Raw genomic sequence first — 15,457 nt, 5'->3', positions numbered from 1 at the left:
GACCAAACGAGGCCCTAAGGAAGCCTTAGCAAACCCCCGCTGAAGTCAATGGCAATTTGCAAACGCACTCAAGCGGGCACTGGCGGCTCACAGGTCTTGTCAATAATTTCACTAGGTCTGTAAACTAGACATACACGTCCAAAAAAAAAAAAAAAAAAAAAAAAAAGGCCACGCACACACACAGGCACACACGACCAAAAACACCCGAACCCACAAACCGAAAAGTATGCGCACCTCTCCAACGTCGTAGATCCAGATGCGGCCTTCTGAGTCTCCGACGGCAACCTCCTTGCCAGCCTGAGCCCAGCGAACACGGTTTAGGGCGGAAGCCCCCTCGATGGCCACACTCGCTGTTGGCACCTGTCAAAGGGGACACGACGGCAACAGAGAATCTGAATCTGAATTCAGATACACAAATTTAGTGATACGTTTAACTGGGTGAGACAGAGTCACCTCTGCCTTCATGTGCACAAAGTGATATACCTCCCCTGTGCGGGGTAAAAGGATTCATTGTTCTTAAATCATATGCTCCACTGAATGAAGGGGTAGAGAGGAGACACTTTAACAACAAAAAGAAAAGCTGGAGAGTCTTTTCTCCACAGTCAGTGGGCAGTGAGTGACAAATATTTCTCCGGATTATTCAGGGTGTATGTCCGACCATACAAACAGCAGCTAAATGTGATACTTCACGATCGGGTCATGATTTATGGATCGATGGAGAGAGATTTCAGGATTTACTGAGATTAAAGATACTACAAAAGGCGGGGGGGGGGGTGATGGTGGAATAAAGGTCATATTAATGTGTGTCTTCAGGGAAAAAAATATGTATTGATCCCTCAAAACCTCATCGGGGAGGGGATGATCAGAAGAAGAAGAAAAAATGCAGGTGGGAAAACTTCAAAAGCTCGAAATCTCCTTTCTTTTTTTTTCTTTTTACCTTTCTCCCGCCCCCCCCCACCCCCGCCCCGTTTTCCCCCTTCCTGTCAGTGTCAGGGTGGACAAAGCACTAACTTTGGAAATGCCCCCAAGGTGGTATCCTGAGAGACTGCAACACCTACCTATTTGTCGAAGAGGCCTCACATATTCTTTAATCAACACTGAAATCTGCCCATGTGGGTAATCACTATCATACTTATTATTAAAATGAACTGGAGGTGCTGAAATGGAACCTGCAGAATTTGCTACAAGAACCCTAGTATTAGGAAAAGATGTTAGTGGGTCTACCCCTCTTCTATCAACAGTTGTGTAAACTCTTGTCTTTAAGTTTGGGAGTTTATAACTGATAGATCAGATCTCTGAGCCCTCTACAAGAATGCTGAATAGGAAAGGACAACAGGTCATTAAAAAAGAAGAGAGTAAATCTCGAAACAGAAAGAAAAAAAAAAAAAAAAAACCAGTGAGAAGAGGGCCCTAGAGATCCTCTCCCGCCACTGTTTAAGACCTGTGTCTACTAAACAGGTCGTTTTAGGATAGAAACCTGACATGTACTGGGCCTTAGCACTCCCGGCATTCTGCTGTTCAGGGAATTGAAACCATCTGTTTATAGGACATTATTGACCCAATACCTATCTTTAAAATAGCAATAAAAACTCCATCATATGTAAGAATCTATGTTTAAACTTAATCTTGAAATCAATAAAAATTCTTTTACCCGCTTAAATCACTGTATGTCAGTTGTGAGCAAAAATGTAAAACAAAAGTCCCCAACTCATTTATTTTCTAAAAAATACACAATTTCGACAATAAAGGTACCTGCTGTGCAGGCTGGAGCTTGAATTTTTAACCAAACCTTTCAAAGGCCAAAACAATGTGAATTTAGATGGGCCATAATTCTGTCAATATGCTTTATTATTAGTGTGCTACTCAGAGAACCAATCCGCGATTCAGCTATACAGTTTTCAGAGTTAGTTTTAACACCATAATTTAGGGAGACTGTACAGGATCACACTTTGCCTAACTCTGTTTGATATCAGATTTTATCAATGAATAATCTCAAAGATTGAATACAAATGTTGAATCTTAATACGGATATGTTAAAAAACTAATCCCTCAAACTGATTTCTGATACCTTTTAAATTATGCCTAATACATTTTAAAGAATCTTATTTATTGAGAATTAAGTAGTATAGCAAACTGGGGCAATATTTTAACTATTTAAAAATATCCTTTCAAATCTTATAAATGATTTAAAAATGACTATCACAGCCTGTGACATGTGCTAAAAAATTATCAAGTGCTGAAGGAAATGATAAAATATATTTTATTAGTTTGACTCATATGACCTCTCAAAAGTTGATGAATCCCTAATGAAAATAATCCATATATTGACTCTATCTTACTTCTGTACTTTGGTTTCACAGTTATGTTCACATTTTTTTAAGGCTCAATAATTTTAATCGCAAAAACAGGGAGATACACAGCATAGATTACTACATTGTGTGGAGGGCGGTGATATTGAGGTAGGTGAATATGAACTATCCTTGCATAGGAGCAGTTGGGAAAACTTGCTCCAAAAGTACAGTCATTTCAACAACACCATCACCAACGGATCACTCTAGGAATTCAGGTTCTCTCTCTTTCTTTTTTACACACATCTAAACCCTAATCTGACAAGTGTCTGAAAAATCTTGCTCAACTTGATCGAAGGCAAAAATGATCTTAGAGTTTTAAAAAGTGTTCCGTTCGCTACTGGATTTGAATCTGATTCGATATATCCACTGTTATTCTGAAAGCAGAATTATGTTTACCACAAAACTAAGCAGTCTGCATGCCCCCTAATGATTTTTAAAAAATGGTTAGCTATAAAACTCTTATGTGGTTGTGCCTTGATATCTAGAGAAAGAGAAGGGAAAAATTACATTTTGCAATGTTGACACCTTGATTTCATTTTACCTAAAAAGCAGACTAAAAACAAAACAAAACGAGTTACATAGGAACTATTAAGGAGAGTGTAGAACACTCAGTCTACTGCATCATAGTGGGCTACCACCTCTAAACATCACTTCTAGTAGATCTGATTTCTGATATGGGGAGGGAGGGGTCTCCTAAGCCCACCTGGAAAACGTGTGTGTTTTGGTTGCTTTAAGTGAATGAGTTTATTCCAGGAGGTAGAAGCAATATGATTTTAATCAACGGTGATGAAAGACTTTGGGAAACCAACACAGTGTCAAATAATAGCATCTTTTCGTGAAAAGCAATAATGTTATGAGCATTTCAACATCCCAAATGATGAGCATTGCACTATTCATGCCTTTTGATAATTTTCAAAGATGCTTCATTACGTAACCCTTGCCTCTGTCACATAGCTCTTGTAGCAGAAAGAAAACACAGATTTAAATTGAAATATTTTCAGAAGATGACTATTTGGCAGTGGCTAGAGGGGTACAGAATTTTGCGAGACACAACGGCTCAATAATAACACCTGAGGGATATTGCCCTGCCCCCTCCCACAAAAAAATAGTAGGGGAACCTCCTTCTCCTCATATCCTCCAGCTGTAGGCCTCCTAATTAAAAAGGCTGAGTTGCTTCCTGCTCAAAACACTTCAAAAGACCTTTCTCTTGTTCTCCACTTGCTGCAGAGTTTGCAGCACTCGCTCCCCTTACCTGTCCCCTCTTATTTATGGAGAGCTGCCCTGAATCACAAGCCAGGAAGTGATGAAGAGCCCGTTTCATTGTATTAAACTGAAGGATATTTAATATTCAAGTTAAAAAAAGAAAAGTCACCACAAAACAAAAAACAAAAAACAAATACAAACCAAGTAGCTGAATTAGCCCCTGGGTAAATTTAAGAGTGTGGGGAAAAAGGGGACCATGCACATGGCATCATTTTTTAAAAACATCAATATGTACAGAACTTTTTCAGAATCATCTAAAAAATTCCTTTATTGTCGATTCCCCCCTTTTTAAAAAAAAAAAAAAAAGAGGGCCATGTACTTGTGAAGTATTCTGAACGTGACATGTTGAAATTCCACTTTTTAAAAAAATACTACGTTTCACATATGTGTTCAGAGTTTAAAAAAAAAAAAAAAAAAGGACTGTGAAAGTCCGCCTGCGAGTTCAGCATTTTAGACAAGGATTCTTTGCCTCGTAAAAATCAAACGGAGGGTAGAGCTAAACGTAAAGGGTGGACGGAATCATCTTCCTTGAACTGAACAGGGACAGCGCTCCCGGGGCGCAGCGCGAGGGCTCCCCGCACCGGCCCTGGGCGTCCGCGGGCTGCCGGCGGCGACCTCCGCGACCTCGGCGACCTCGGCGACCTCGGCGCCCGCAGCGCCGCTCGCCCTCCCGGGGGCCCGCCGGGCACACGCACCACGGGGCTCTCCGCGGTCGCGCAGGAGCCGCCACGCTCTGGGGACGGGGCTGCAGCGGCGCGGAATGCAATGGGCGGGGGCGGCGGGGGGGCCGGTGCGCCCTCCTCCCAGCCCTCCCGCCCGGCGCCTGCGCCGCCGCTCACCTCCGTGTCATTGTTGAGGTTCCAGAGGTCCAGGCGCCCCATCCCGTCCACGCAGGCGAAGAGCGCGGGGTGCACGGGGGACCACATGACGTCGTACACGTAGTCCGCGTTGTCTTCAAAGGAGTAGAGCGGCTTGTTGTGCTGTAAGCAGAGACCGGGAAGACTCGGTGGCGCTGCCGCTGCCTCGGGCCGTCTAGCGAGCCTAATTAAGAACTTTGCACATTCGCTAAGTGTCATAAACTCCCCGAGATGAAAGTCCTCGAGAGGGGGAACCGCAGCTTTAATGTGCCTAGAGCTGTCCAGTGGCATAAATAAATACCGGGGGGCGGGCGCGGGCGCGGGCGCGGGCGCGGGGGGAGGGGGCCTGCGGCGGCGGCGGGCTCGGACCCCGGCGGTCGCGACCCTCGGGGCAGGCGGGCGCGGCCGCCGCTAGCCCCGCGCTGCCGCCGGCTCGGCTCCGGGAGGCGCGCGGCCCGCCGTTGGGGCCGGCGCCGCGGGGATGCTGCCGAGGCCCCCGCCGCCCGGCCGCCCGGCCCTCCCGCGCGCAAGGCCGCGCCTGCCACCTCGCGGGCTCCGCCTGCAGCTGCAGCGCGGCCTCCGGGCCCGCCCCGGCCCCGGCCTGCGGCGGGACCCGCTCCTCCGCGGGGGCAACGGGAACGCAGGTTTGGAGGGGATTCGTGGCTCCTCTGGGGGGTTCGCAGGCCCTAGTGTCTCTGCCTCCCCGGGGCCGACTGGTGTGGCTCAGCGGAGAATCCCCGAACCCTCCCAGGGCATGCACCACGTCCTCCAGATCCCCCAGGATTTCCAGCAGCCCCGAAACCGGGTGTTTGGGGGGGATGCATTAGCACACCCCCACCGCATACAAATGCTTCCACTCCAGAGGGATACAATAAATTAAAATGGCACTCTTGATTTCCAGTGAATATTGTCACATCAAAATAGCACAGAAGTCGGAGGCAAGTTTGAAAGTACACCAGAAATAAAATGTAATTGGACTTCATGAATTATTCATTCCATCTGGCTTGTCTTATTCTAATTTCTGCATAATGGCTTTACTAATCCCTGATCAATTAATGTAAAATGAAATTTAAATGATAATGAAAGCCCTAGAGATAAAAGAAATTAAGTATTCTTATATCCTCTGACAGAAATCTAAACAATGGGAGTTTTTTTCCACAATGTCTTCTTCATCCAGTCAGCTGTCTGTATTCCCTTCATGGGTTCGACTAAATGCCTGGGCAGACCAGAGTAATAAGAGAAAAAAAACATAACACAAAATATGAACAATCAAATCCTTTACGCACGGGGTATGCAAAGAACGTTATCTGTAGGTAACAGCTCCAAACGTTAGAGTGAACTTCCAAAGTGTACTGTTAGCAAAGGTAAAATGCACAGAATGCATGTGCTGAAGTCAAAGTGAGAAAAATCCAAATCCGTGCAAAGACAATAACCTGGGGCAAAGACTGGTGAAGGTAGTAACTAAGTGATTTCTCGTTTCATGAATTACGTTGCTTTGGCATTGCTCAGCACTGAACACAATTATAGAATACTAGTAAAGCAACGCAGAAGATTTAGATGGGCCACTGCGCATGAGGGGCACAGGTAGATGGGTGAGATGTGTTTTACTTGCAAAAAAAATGTCTAATGTGGGAATGATTTGAAAAAGAACGTAAGATATTGGGACCTCAAAATCGAAAGGGTAGACATTAGCCTTATGGTTTTATATTTTAATATTCTATAACTCTTTTATGTCAGAACGTTTATTATAACCATGCTTGCCGTGTGATTTCAAGGTAAAATTATTTGCCCAATTGCTATTTAGGCAGCTTCTTGCTTTCTCTCGTGCTTTGGACTAGGTGATTCAAACTACCTTATCCAGAGAATCTGAATATCCAGTGACAGACACCTCCAAGTGGCATGACTGTATCATTATTCCTTACTAAGCTGGAGTAGCTGGTCCTTCCTTGATCACTTGTGAATACTAAATTATTTAACTCTTAGTAAAAGACTAGTCCCGCCCCAAATTCTTGATTTTATCGTTAGCCAGTCACTATTTGTTAAAGACCACGAATAACACATTTTTCTTCAAATCAAAAGGTGGAAAACACATGCTTAAAAGCGTCAATTCTCAGTATCCTCTCTCGGTGACCCAGCTGATAATATAACTGAGTGTATGGGGGTCTAGATGGAGACATACACAGACAGACAGACATGAAACACATACCACATCTGCAGTCCTTGTTCTGATCAATTATAAAACCACCCAACCTTAAACAGTCATTTTCTAGGAAGCCAATATTATCTGATACATTAGTTCTCGAGATAAATTACCCTGTTAATCTCTACTTTGTGTCTTTCCTTTTTTCTTTTAGTTGCTGTTTCTGTGAGAAACTTAGTCAAAGTTGTAATATATCCTGGAGACTTCACTTTTTAAACATCTGGAAATAACAGCTATTGTTCATGACTTACCAAAATCCAATTTTCTCCTGCTTAATAGTATAGTTTGAAATGCTATTACTGTCTAGGTTTTCTTCCAATTTCCTCACCACCCCCGACCCTCAAGACGGAAGCTCCCACTGCAAGAATCACTGGCATGTTCTTCTAGGCTGCAGTATGCACCCGTTTAGGGAAAGGAAGAAGGGCTTGCATTTTCAAAGGCTTTGTTTTAATGTGGATAAATTCACAGGTTGGGAGAGTCTTCGTCGGGATTGAACCCACTGTCAGGATACCTGGTGGACCAGCAGTGAGGAACCACTGGTTCCCAAGTATAACCTGGTATAAGCAGACAGGCATAGGTTAATGCCACTCTTCCATTATTAAGCAGTGCTATTTTGAATATTAATTGTACTTTTCTGATAAAGGAATTCTTTGGTCTTTTTTATTTTAAGGGGCTCAACGGGTTATCTGAAAACCCCATTAAAAATTTGGTGATGGAGACGAAGGAGCACACTTGTCGTGAGGAGCACCAGGTGGAAGTGCCTAATCACTATACTGTATACCTGCAACTAATATAGCACCCTATGGTAACTAACTGGAATTAAAATAAAAACCTTAAAATTCTTTGCCTCAAGTGCCTAATAGAAAACATTTTACAGTAGTAGGTAAATATATCATGAGCTATTAACATTTTCACAAAGTATGTCAAAAGCATCAGTGTCTAAAGATTCTGTTATGGAAGTCTGAAACCTAAATGTCTGGACTCACAACACTATAGCATGATCACTGATTTTAGAATGTTTCAAGTTTTGAAAAGATGCAGAGTGTGGGGACAGATCCTGACCGGTGATTTTTGAGGAGGATCCTCTAATATTATTTGTATCTATTAAAGCTACAGAAGCTTGGTGACCTACATATTTACTCTGCAAAATACTCAAGGCCATTTAGTAAACTCAATATGGTTTCACAGCATGTTACTGTAGCAAGTGTTTTTCCAAACCATCAAATTTCATGAGACCAAAGACCTCTCCACCTGTGTGCTTCCCCTTCTAGTGCTGCGTTCAGCACCGGCACACTGCTAAAGAAGGAAAACAAGGAAAGTGCACTGCTGCCCAGCGTACTACACGTGTGACACATGCCAGTGAAACAAAGCCACAACACCCTGTGCTTTAGTCAAGTTTCCAGGGCTGCGCCCAAAACCCAAAAATATCCAGACACACGTATCGGCTCGACTTTACTATCCCGACTCTCAAACAGTGCAGAGAAGCAGGCCACCAGTCACCTCTCAGACAGACATGAAGGGCAGGGAAGGGTAAATTGTTGGGTGTTTGCTGTGCGTGACTCTACACACACATTTCTAATTTAATCCACATAAAATCTCGGTAAGGTAGACAGTATTTACAGAAAAGAAAATTATAGTTCAGGAAACTTGGTAGCTTTCTAAAGGCCACGAAGGTTGTAAGTGGTGGAGTTAGATTTGATTGTCTGGTTTTCCTAGCTGCTAAGCACATCCTCTATCTGATGGAAGCATGTGGTCCTCTATAAAACATAGCAACGGTCTTCGGTCTTCTTAGCAAAAACAATAGCTCTGTTAACCTGTTGTTCCATTCAATTCAACTGTTATTTACTAAGCACATACTGCGTAACTTGTAGAAGGGGTTAAAAATATCACAGATGGTTATTTCATTTCCTGAATTAATCATTAATAATCCTCAAGGTGCTACCCATACAGTTCTAGGCATCCTTAGCACCTTATGACACAAACAGAAATTTTTTTCTCCAAAAAACTAGGAATAGGATAGGAATGGCCCTTAGCCAGCAGGGATTAACAGCAGGCCATGCATTAGAGAGTATATTAAAATGATGCCAGGAGGCAGAGATCTGGGTTCCAGTTCACCAAATGCCTATAGAGCTTTGAGTGAGATAGGCTGTAATTACATGATCTGAAAGATGAGGATAACACGGGACACATGGGCCAGAAAAGCAATGGGGGAAAGTAGACACAGACTATAGACGTTGGTAAATTTAACTTAACATCCCAGACCTTAGTTTTTTCTTCTATAAGATGGAAGGTGGGAGCAATTGATCTAACAAGTTCCTACTGGCTTTCCACGACTCTGTTCTGCAGTAAGGATTGAAGGGAAAAAAGTTTGTGAAAGTTTTTTACAAGGAGTTATTCAAAGGTAAGTGTTATAGTTAAAGCCATTTTCCTCGATGTCCTGTGATATTCCCATCAGCAATTTTAAAACATTTTTTATTTCATGAAAATAGGCATCTAAAAATGTATCAGGGTGGTTTTTGGTGAAAAACTGGAAATTATGAAAGTAATGACAGACCTCTTATTTGACCAACTAAAGAAGAAATAAAGAATATTAAATTTACACGAGAGAAGCAGGTAGTGAACTCTGTTCCAGAGTGAAACCGTACAACATCCATCAACGTTTTACAATAAAGACTTGATCTCTAAATTTGAGCTTTGATTTTATAAGTATACTTCTGACAATGACTAGAGCTGCATATTTTTCCAATCAGTTAACTATAAAATGATTTCATGAAAGATGAATTTCTATTTCTGATGTCAGATACATACCAAAGTCACATTTAGAGAACAAAACATTTGTTTTATTTTTTCCCTATGTTATTTATTTTCCCCTCATCAGAACCTCTAGGCATCCCCAATAGTTTAGAATTTTGAAGGCTGTGAATAGGAAGATTTGTGTTTAAATGCCTCCTAACACCTCCAAACACTGTGGTTCTTGAGGTCGTATTTGCCTCTAAATGATTAGCTTTCAAGCAGATTTAGTAGAAATGTTTACCCAAACCATGAAAATTTCTTTTGGAGTGGAGGGGAAGAGTGGTGGGGGTGGAGGTGATACATGGATAGGTGGGGAAGGGGCCAGAAAATTAACAGTAGAATTTCTGTATTTTATTCTGAAATAAAAAGAAAACAAATGGAATCTTACCTTGAAACTATATCCTGTTGGGAAAAAACGATGACCAAAATACTAAACAATGAGTAATAAGAAAATGTCCTTCAAAAATTGTCATGTGGGTTCCTGTGAAGTAATTAAAATAAATAGCCAGCCAGTTCTTCCAGGAAACATTAAAATGTGAGACCACAATATCACTTTAAAAAAACCACCAAAGGACCCCAAAACTTCAGGCTCACACAAAAATGGATGCCTCTACCGTAAAAAGAAAGTGCTTAAACAAACAAACAAACCAAAACTCACAAACCAAACCAAACCAAACCAAAAAAACCCAACTCTGTTGGCCAAAAAGAGGTGTTGTGAATTTGGTACTATCATTAGAAAACATTATTTGCAACGTAATTTAGGATCCTTCTAAAAGCACACAGTATCCCGTATTTAACCTTCAATTTCTATGGCTGCTCATACTAAAACAATACAGACCAGACATATACGATACCTTTGCCTGTTTCTATCATGATCAGATATTCGAAATTAGACATAAATACTTTGGGTGAGCTATTCTTAACAGCACACGGATAGTGGGTCTGCTTGCTGTTTGTATGCATTAACAGAAACTATATAAGGACTTTAATTTGAATTAGTCACTTTAAAGTAATTAATTACAAAGAAGTTTCTAGAAATCCAGGAATGTAGAGCACTTGCCTCTCTACAAATGTAGAAGTTTGGCTAAATAGGTACTGAAGCCACATAAAAGTTGTTCTTTGTTGCACTACCTTCCTCTCCTGCTTATTTGCATGGAAAAATCCTCCTAATCCAGGAGGCGCCACCAATAAAGAGGATAATTATCCATATAAAAGAATGTATACATATTCACAGGTTTTGACTAGTATTTGAGTGTTTAAAGCCATGATAAAAACTACAAGCTCTGCCTAATTCATAAAAGGAATATTCCCCTGCCCCCCTCCCCGCACTGGCATGATTTCTATGAATATCAGCTCCACCTAATGGTTCTTCTTTAACATGGGCATTTTAGTAGCACAAAGCTGTCCAAATCTGTGCGAAAACACTAAACAAACTGGGATGCTCTCTTAAATTGCTGTTTGCATTCATCTCAGCTGCTCTGGCTCTTTTGCTATGCTCTGCCTTCTTGCTTGAATTGCAGCAGAGCAGAGAGAGGGCCACCGTAACGCCCAAACCGGAGTGGCCGAGTTGGTTCCTTAGTGCAACTGAGGTGGCTTGTTCTCTGGACTGCTATTCTTTCTCTAGGCTGGTATTTTCTTTATGAAGGCCCCCATGGCTGTAGGAGGCAAACAATACAACAGAACCCCTTTGGTGGTTCTGGGCCAATTCTATTTCTACTGTGGCGGAGTGGTTTCACGTCCAACAGGATCTCAGTTAGAGGAGGAAGCATTTCTTCTCTCTACATAAATGGAGGTATACGTAGATAAAGGTCAGGTTGCTTACAGACTGTACTCGAGGCAGGTGGGAAGGATGTTGGTATTAAGGATGAGGGAGTGTAGAGGGAGGATAATGGGTTAGCCCTAGAAGCAGTTTTAAGTGTGGTTGTATCCTTGTCTTGAAGACTTGAAAAGTTAGAAGAATGAGCATATAATGTGGTGCCAGTTTTGTTTATTCATTTATTACCTATTTTATGTCAAATTGTTTAGCTGCATCTTCCTAAATTAAATGGCAGATCCATGCTGATCCTCAAACTGTCAACCTCCACTCCAGCATCTGGCTTACAAATTATCTTACTGGTATAAATGAACTGCTATTATCTCTATATATGTATAATTCTTTTTTTAAAACATATTTTTAAATTTAAATTCAATTAATTAACACATAGTGTATTATTAGTTTCAGAGGTAGAGGTCAGTGATTCATCACTCTTATATAATACCCAGTGCTCATTATATCATGTGCCCTCCTAATGTATACTTCTTAAAGATTTAAAATATATAAAATTATAAATCTAGATCCATTCATTATACCTTGACTCATACTTATTTCTAAAGTGCCAGGTAAACATTTGCTGGTCCCCAGGGCTAATCTGACATTAGTGATCTCATTATACTTAGTAATAAATATGACATTTCGATAAATTTCATTTTTGTTCAAAAGTCATATACCTAAATACCCAGATTTCTGGGTTTAAGTTCTAATGGTAAAATTATTTAAATTTTTAAAGAAGATTTTATTTATCTGAGAGACAAAGCACAAGCAGAGGGGAGGGCAAAGGCAGTGGGAGAAGGAGACTCCTTGCTGAGCAGGGAGCCCTATGCGGGGCTCCATCCCAGGACTCCAGGCTCATCCCAGGACTCCAGGCTCAGATGCTTAACTGACTGGCCACCCAGGCATCCCAAAATTATTTAAATTTTTTATTCTGCTTCTTGTATCAGTAATTGATTTTATATATATGATCTATATCTACATATCCCTATCCATCTCTATCTATATCAAGGACACATTTTCAAAGGGTCAAGGCAAGTTTTTTGTAGGTCTGCACTCCTGTGTCTCCTGATGTTAAATGTAATACATCTTTTATATTATATCTAATACTAGTATAGCTGATATTTATATTTATTTCAATAATGGAAAAAAACAAAAAGGAGAATCCCACATAGCAGACGTTCAAAATATTCTGTTTATATGTAGAGCACATTATGTTTCCTATTTTGCATCAGATTTGCTTACTATATTCTATTACACCTAAGACAAATTGAAATTACTTTCTTTTAAAAAAGCAAACAGAAGCTAAACATGAGGCAAGGAGATTCAGGACATTACACATGGCTGTGCGAAAAGAACCTACATTAATTAGGAGCCCTGGACAAACTGCAAGGTAAGAGGTCGCATGAAGCTAGCCAAGGTGGACCCACACTGGTTTGGTCCAAAAATAATTACTTGGGATGGCAAAAATGAGTTTTAATTTATCTTCCAACATCACACATACAATGTAGGTTAGATCAGGAGTTTGGGGAGGACATATCTTTGAATCTCATAATTATGAAGATACTGTGTCTGTTGTTATCCTCGTTCTCTCTTTAGTATTATTGCTTAGAAGGAAAAGGTGGAGAAGGCAACTTGTGAAAAGAAAAGGCAAACATTTCCATCTGGTTAAAAGAGCCAAGGAAAAGATCCATAGCCCTTACTTCTTGCACAGTGGGAAAGCCCAGTCAGTTGGGCAAGGAGTCTCAAAAGTGTTTGTACTTATATGGATTATCTGCACCTTCTGTATAAATAACAGCTCTAGGTATGTGTTGGTGGGTGAATCTGGGGGGGCGGGTGTGGGTAGGGGTAAAAGGACAGGAAGTATGAACACAGGCTAAGTCTGGCTATGACTTGATGATCACATTCTTGTGGTTTCTTTCAAAGTTAAAGTATTCTCCCTGGGTGAGCTTTAAAAAGGAACCCCTCTTCCCCCTCATCCCCCACCACCCCCAGAAAAAGCAAGCAAGAAAGAAAAAGAATTTGATGACTGGCACACATAGTTTTACTGAAAGCCAATCTTAATGTTTGCTATCTTGTGTTAGGAAGGGAGGGGAAAGGGGGAGTGAAAATGAGGATGAGGGGAGAAAAAAATAAGTCAGACACCACCTGAACGGTGGTGATTATCAGAAAGGCAGCCAGCAGGGCTTTGGGGTTCTGGGGGCAAAAATGCACTCTGTCATCCGGTAAGTGTTACTGGCAGTGAACTACTGATTTCGTTAATCTTCTTTCCTATTTTAAGTGTTAAGTTTAGATAATGTAATAGCATAAACTTTAACTTGTGATTCGTGTTTATTGTGTTCTACTTCCGATATTTTAAAACATTGAACAAAATGCTAGCAGAAGTAAATAGGCTCAAGGCCCTTTGTTAGAATTATGTAATTTTTAGATGTTTTCATCTCGGTTTAAAATACTCATTTTAACAAAGTAGGTTATTTCACTTAGGACATCCAAAAGCATTAAGTCATCAACAGTGAATTATTAAGAGACTACCGTATGCTTTCTACTTTGGGCAATTAATAGAAGATATAGAATATCTAACTCTGTTCTCAAGGACTCACAATCCGGGTAGGAATATAGAAGTTATGAAATAAAATGAGAAGGATACGATTAATTGGAGGTCTGTTTTCTCATTTTGTCCCAAAAGGATCTACAGTGTCTCATAAATTAAATGTCTGCAAAATGAAGAATAAACACGCAGTAGAGGCAGGCAGGATAGATAATGTTTGCTAGGATTCTGAGATAAGCTGATTATTACAATCTGGTCCCAAAACAGTCCGAAATTTCCTGACAACTAAGACAAAACATGTTGATCACAAGAAGGTATGTAAATTTCACCATCTGAAGTAAGAAAGATTACAAATTCCTCCTCAAAGACACATTTTTGGGAAAAAAGTCAAGGAGGAATTTACCATGTCTGTGAATCCCTGGAAGAGAGACTGGTTTTCTGTCTTGTTTATACCAAAGAAAAAGAACAAGTATGTAGCCAGGTGCGAAATTCTGTGGTACAGATGTTTGGTGCCAGAGGAATTCGGAGATTCGGGGGGGAGTGGGTGTTGGTAGTTACCATGGTCTGATGTGGTCAAGGAAGGTATTATCTAGGACAGGTGATGGAACCCGCCTTGAAAGATGCCTAGACTTTGACAGATGGGAAGGAAGCCCGTCAAGGAGGGGAAAGCAAAACATGCAAAGACCTGGCTGTGAAAATCAGCACGGAATTCCCAGATGGATGGGAAGCTGAAAAGTGGGGACAGCCTGGTGGATTCTAAGAGTTTGCCCTGAAAAATAACAGGAAATAATTCTGGTTTGTTTAGGGCACGGTTGGGGCCATGTTATGAATGGTCGTAAGTATAGAGTTTAGACTTCTTGATGCAATGAGCTACTAACTTCTTTAAACATGTACTGATAGATGTGCAAAGCATTGTATTTTGCACTGAATGGATGCAGAGATGCCTACCGTCATAGTTTTCAGCTTTTCCAATGTGGACAGCTGAATGATGAATATCATTAATCGAGTAGAAAGAAGAAGAAAGAGAGTAGGGGAGGAAGATCTAGTTTTTTGTTTTGTTTTTTGTTTTTTGTTTTCTAGTTTGTACTTTAAACATGGTATACTCGAGTCTTTGGACTAGATACTCAGGTTAAGCTGACAGTGAAAATGTGGGTCCAGGATTGAAAAGGAGGACAGACTTGAAGCCCATGCCAAGTAATCACTGATTAGAGAAGCTGAGGGATAAGAGAGAGTGGAGAGGAAGAAAAAGAAGGCTGTGACAGAAATTTTGAAAAACTGGGCCAAGGAAGCAAAGGGGAAAGAACCAGTGGAGATGTCTAAGGCAAGCCATGAGACATAACTGGGGCTGGAGAGGGCCCTAAGAATGAGGGGTAGAGTCTGTGATATAAGATGACGACTAAAAAGAAGCCATTGCATTTAGCGATTAGGGGCTTACTGATAGCCTCAGAGACAAGCTATCAGAAGACTGATTAGGTTTGTTGTGGAGTGGCTGGAATATGTGGCAGTGGTCAGTGTGGATGCACACTGGCTCTTCAAGTTTTTTGGAGAGCTAAACCCAATTTTAGGATATGTTCATGATACTTTAAGCCAACCCACCCACCAAATCATGAACTGCCAATCTCTAAGAGGATGATAACA

General features: G+C 41.2%; 1 protein-coding gene across 10 annotated transcripts in view; it reads right to left on the bottom strand.

Annotated features, from left to right (window-relative positions):
• DYNC1I1 (dynein cytoplasmic 1 intermediate chain 1) overlaps positions 1-15,457 on the bottom strand; it is a 440,266-nt gene that overhangs the window by 17,774 nt on the left and 407,035 nt on the right. For 6 of the 10 annotated variants that reach the window (XM_035698496.2, XM_049093605.1, XM_025471296.3 and 3 more), the window contains 2 exons: positions 4,454-4,666; positions 235-360 (listed from right to left, as the gene is read on the bottom strand). In XM_035698496.2, coding sequence (XP_035554389.1) covers positions 235-360; positions 4,454-4,666 — 339 coding nt within the window. The remainder of the gene's footprint in view (positions 1-234; positions 361-4,453; positions 4,667-15,457) is intronic. The other 4 variants (XM_025471299.3, XM_025471302.3, XM_025471301.3 and 1 more) reach the window with 1 other exon arrangement.

This window comes from Canis lupus, chromosome 14 (genome assembly GCF_003254725.2).
Source record: "Canis lupus dingo isolate Sandy chromosome 14, ASM325472v2, whole genome shotgun sequence".
In the NCBI taxonomy this organism is placed as follows: Eukaryota; Metazoa; Chordata; class Mammalia; order Carnivora; family Canidae; genus Canis; species Canis lupus.
The sequence above is the reverse complement of the archived record's forward strand: the minus strand, read 5'-3'. Positions and strand labels throughout refer to the sequence as shown.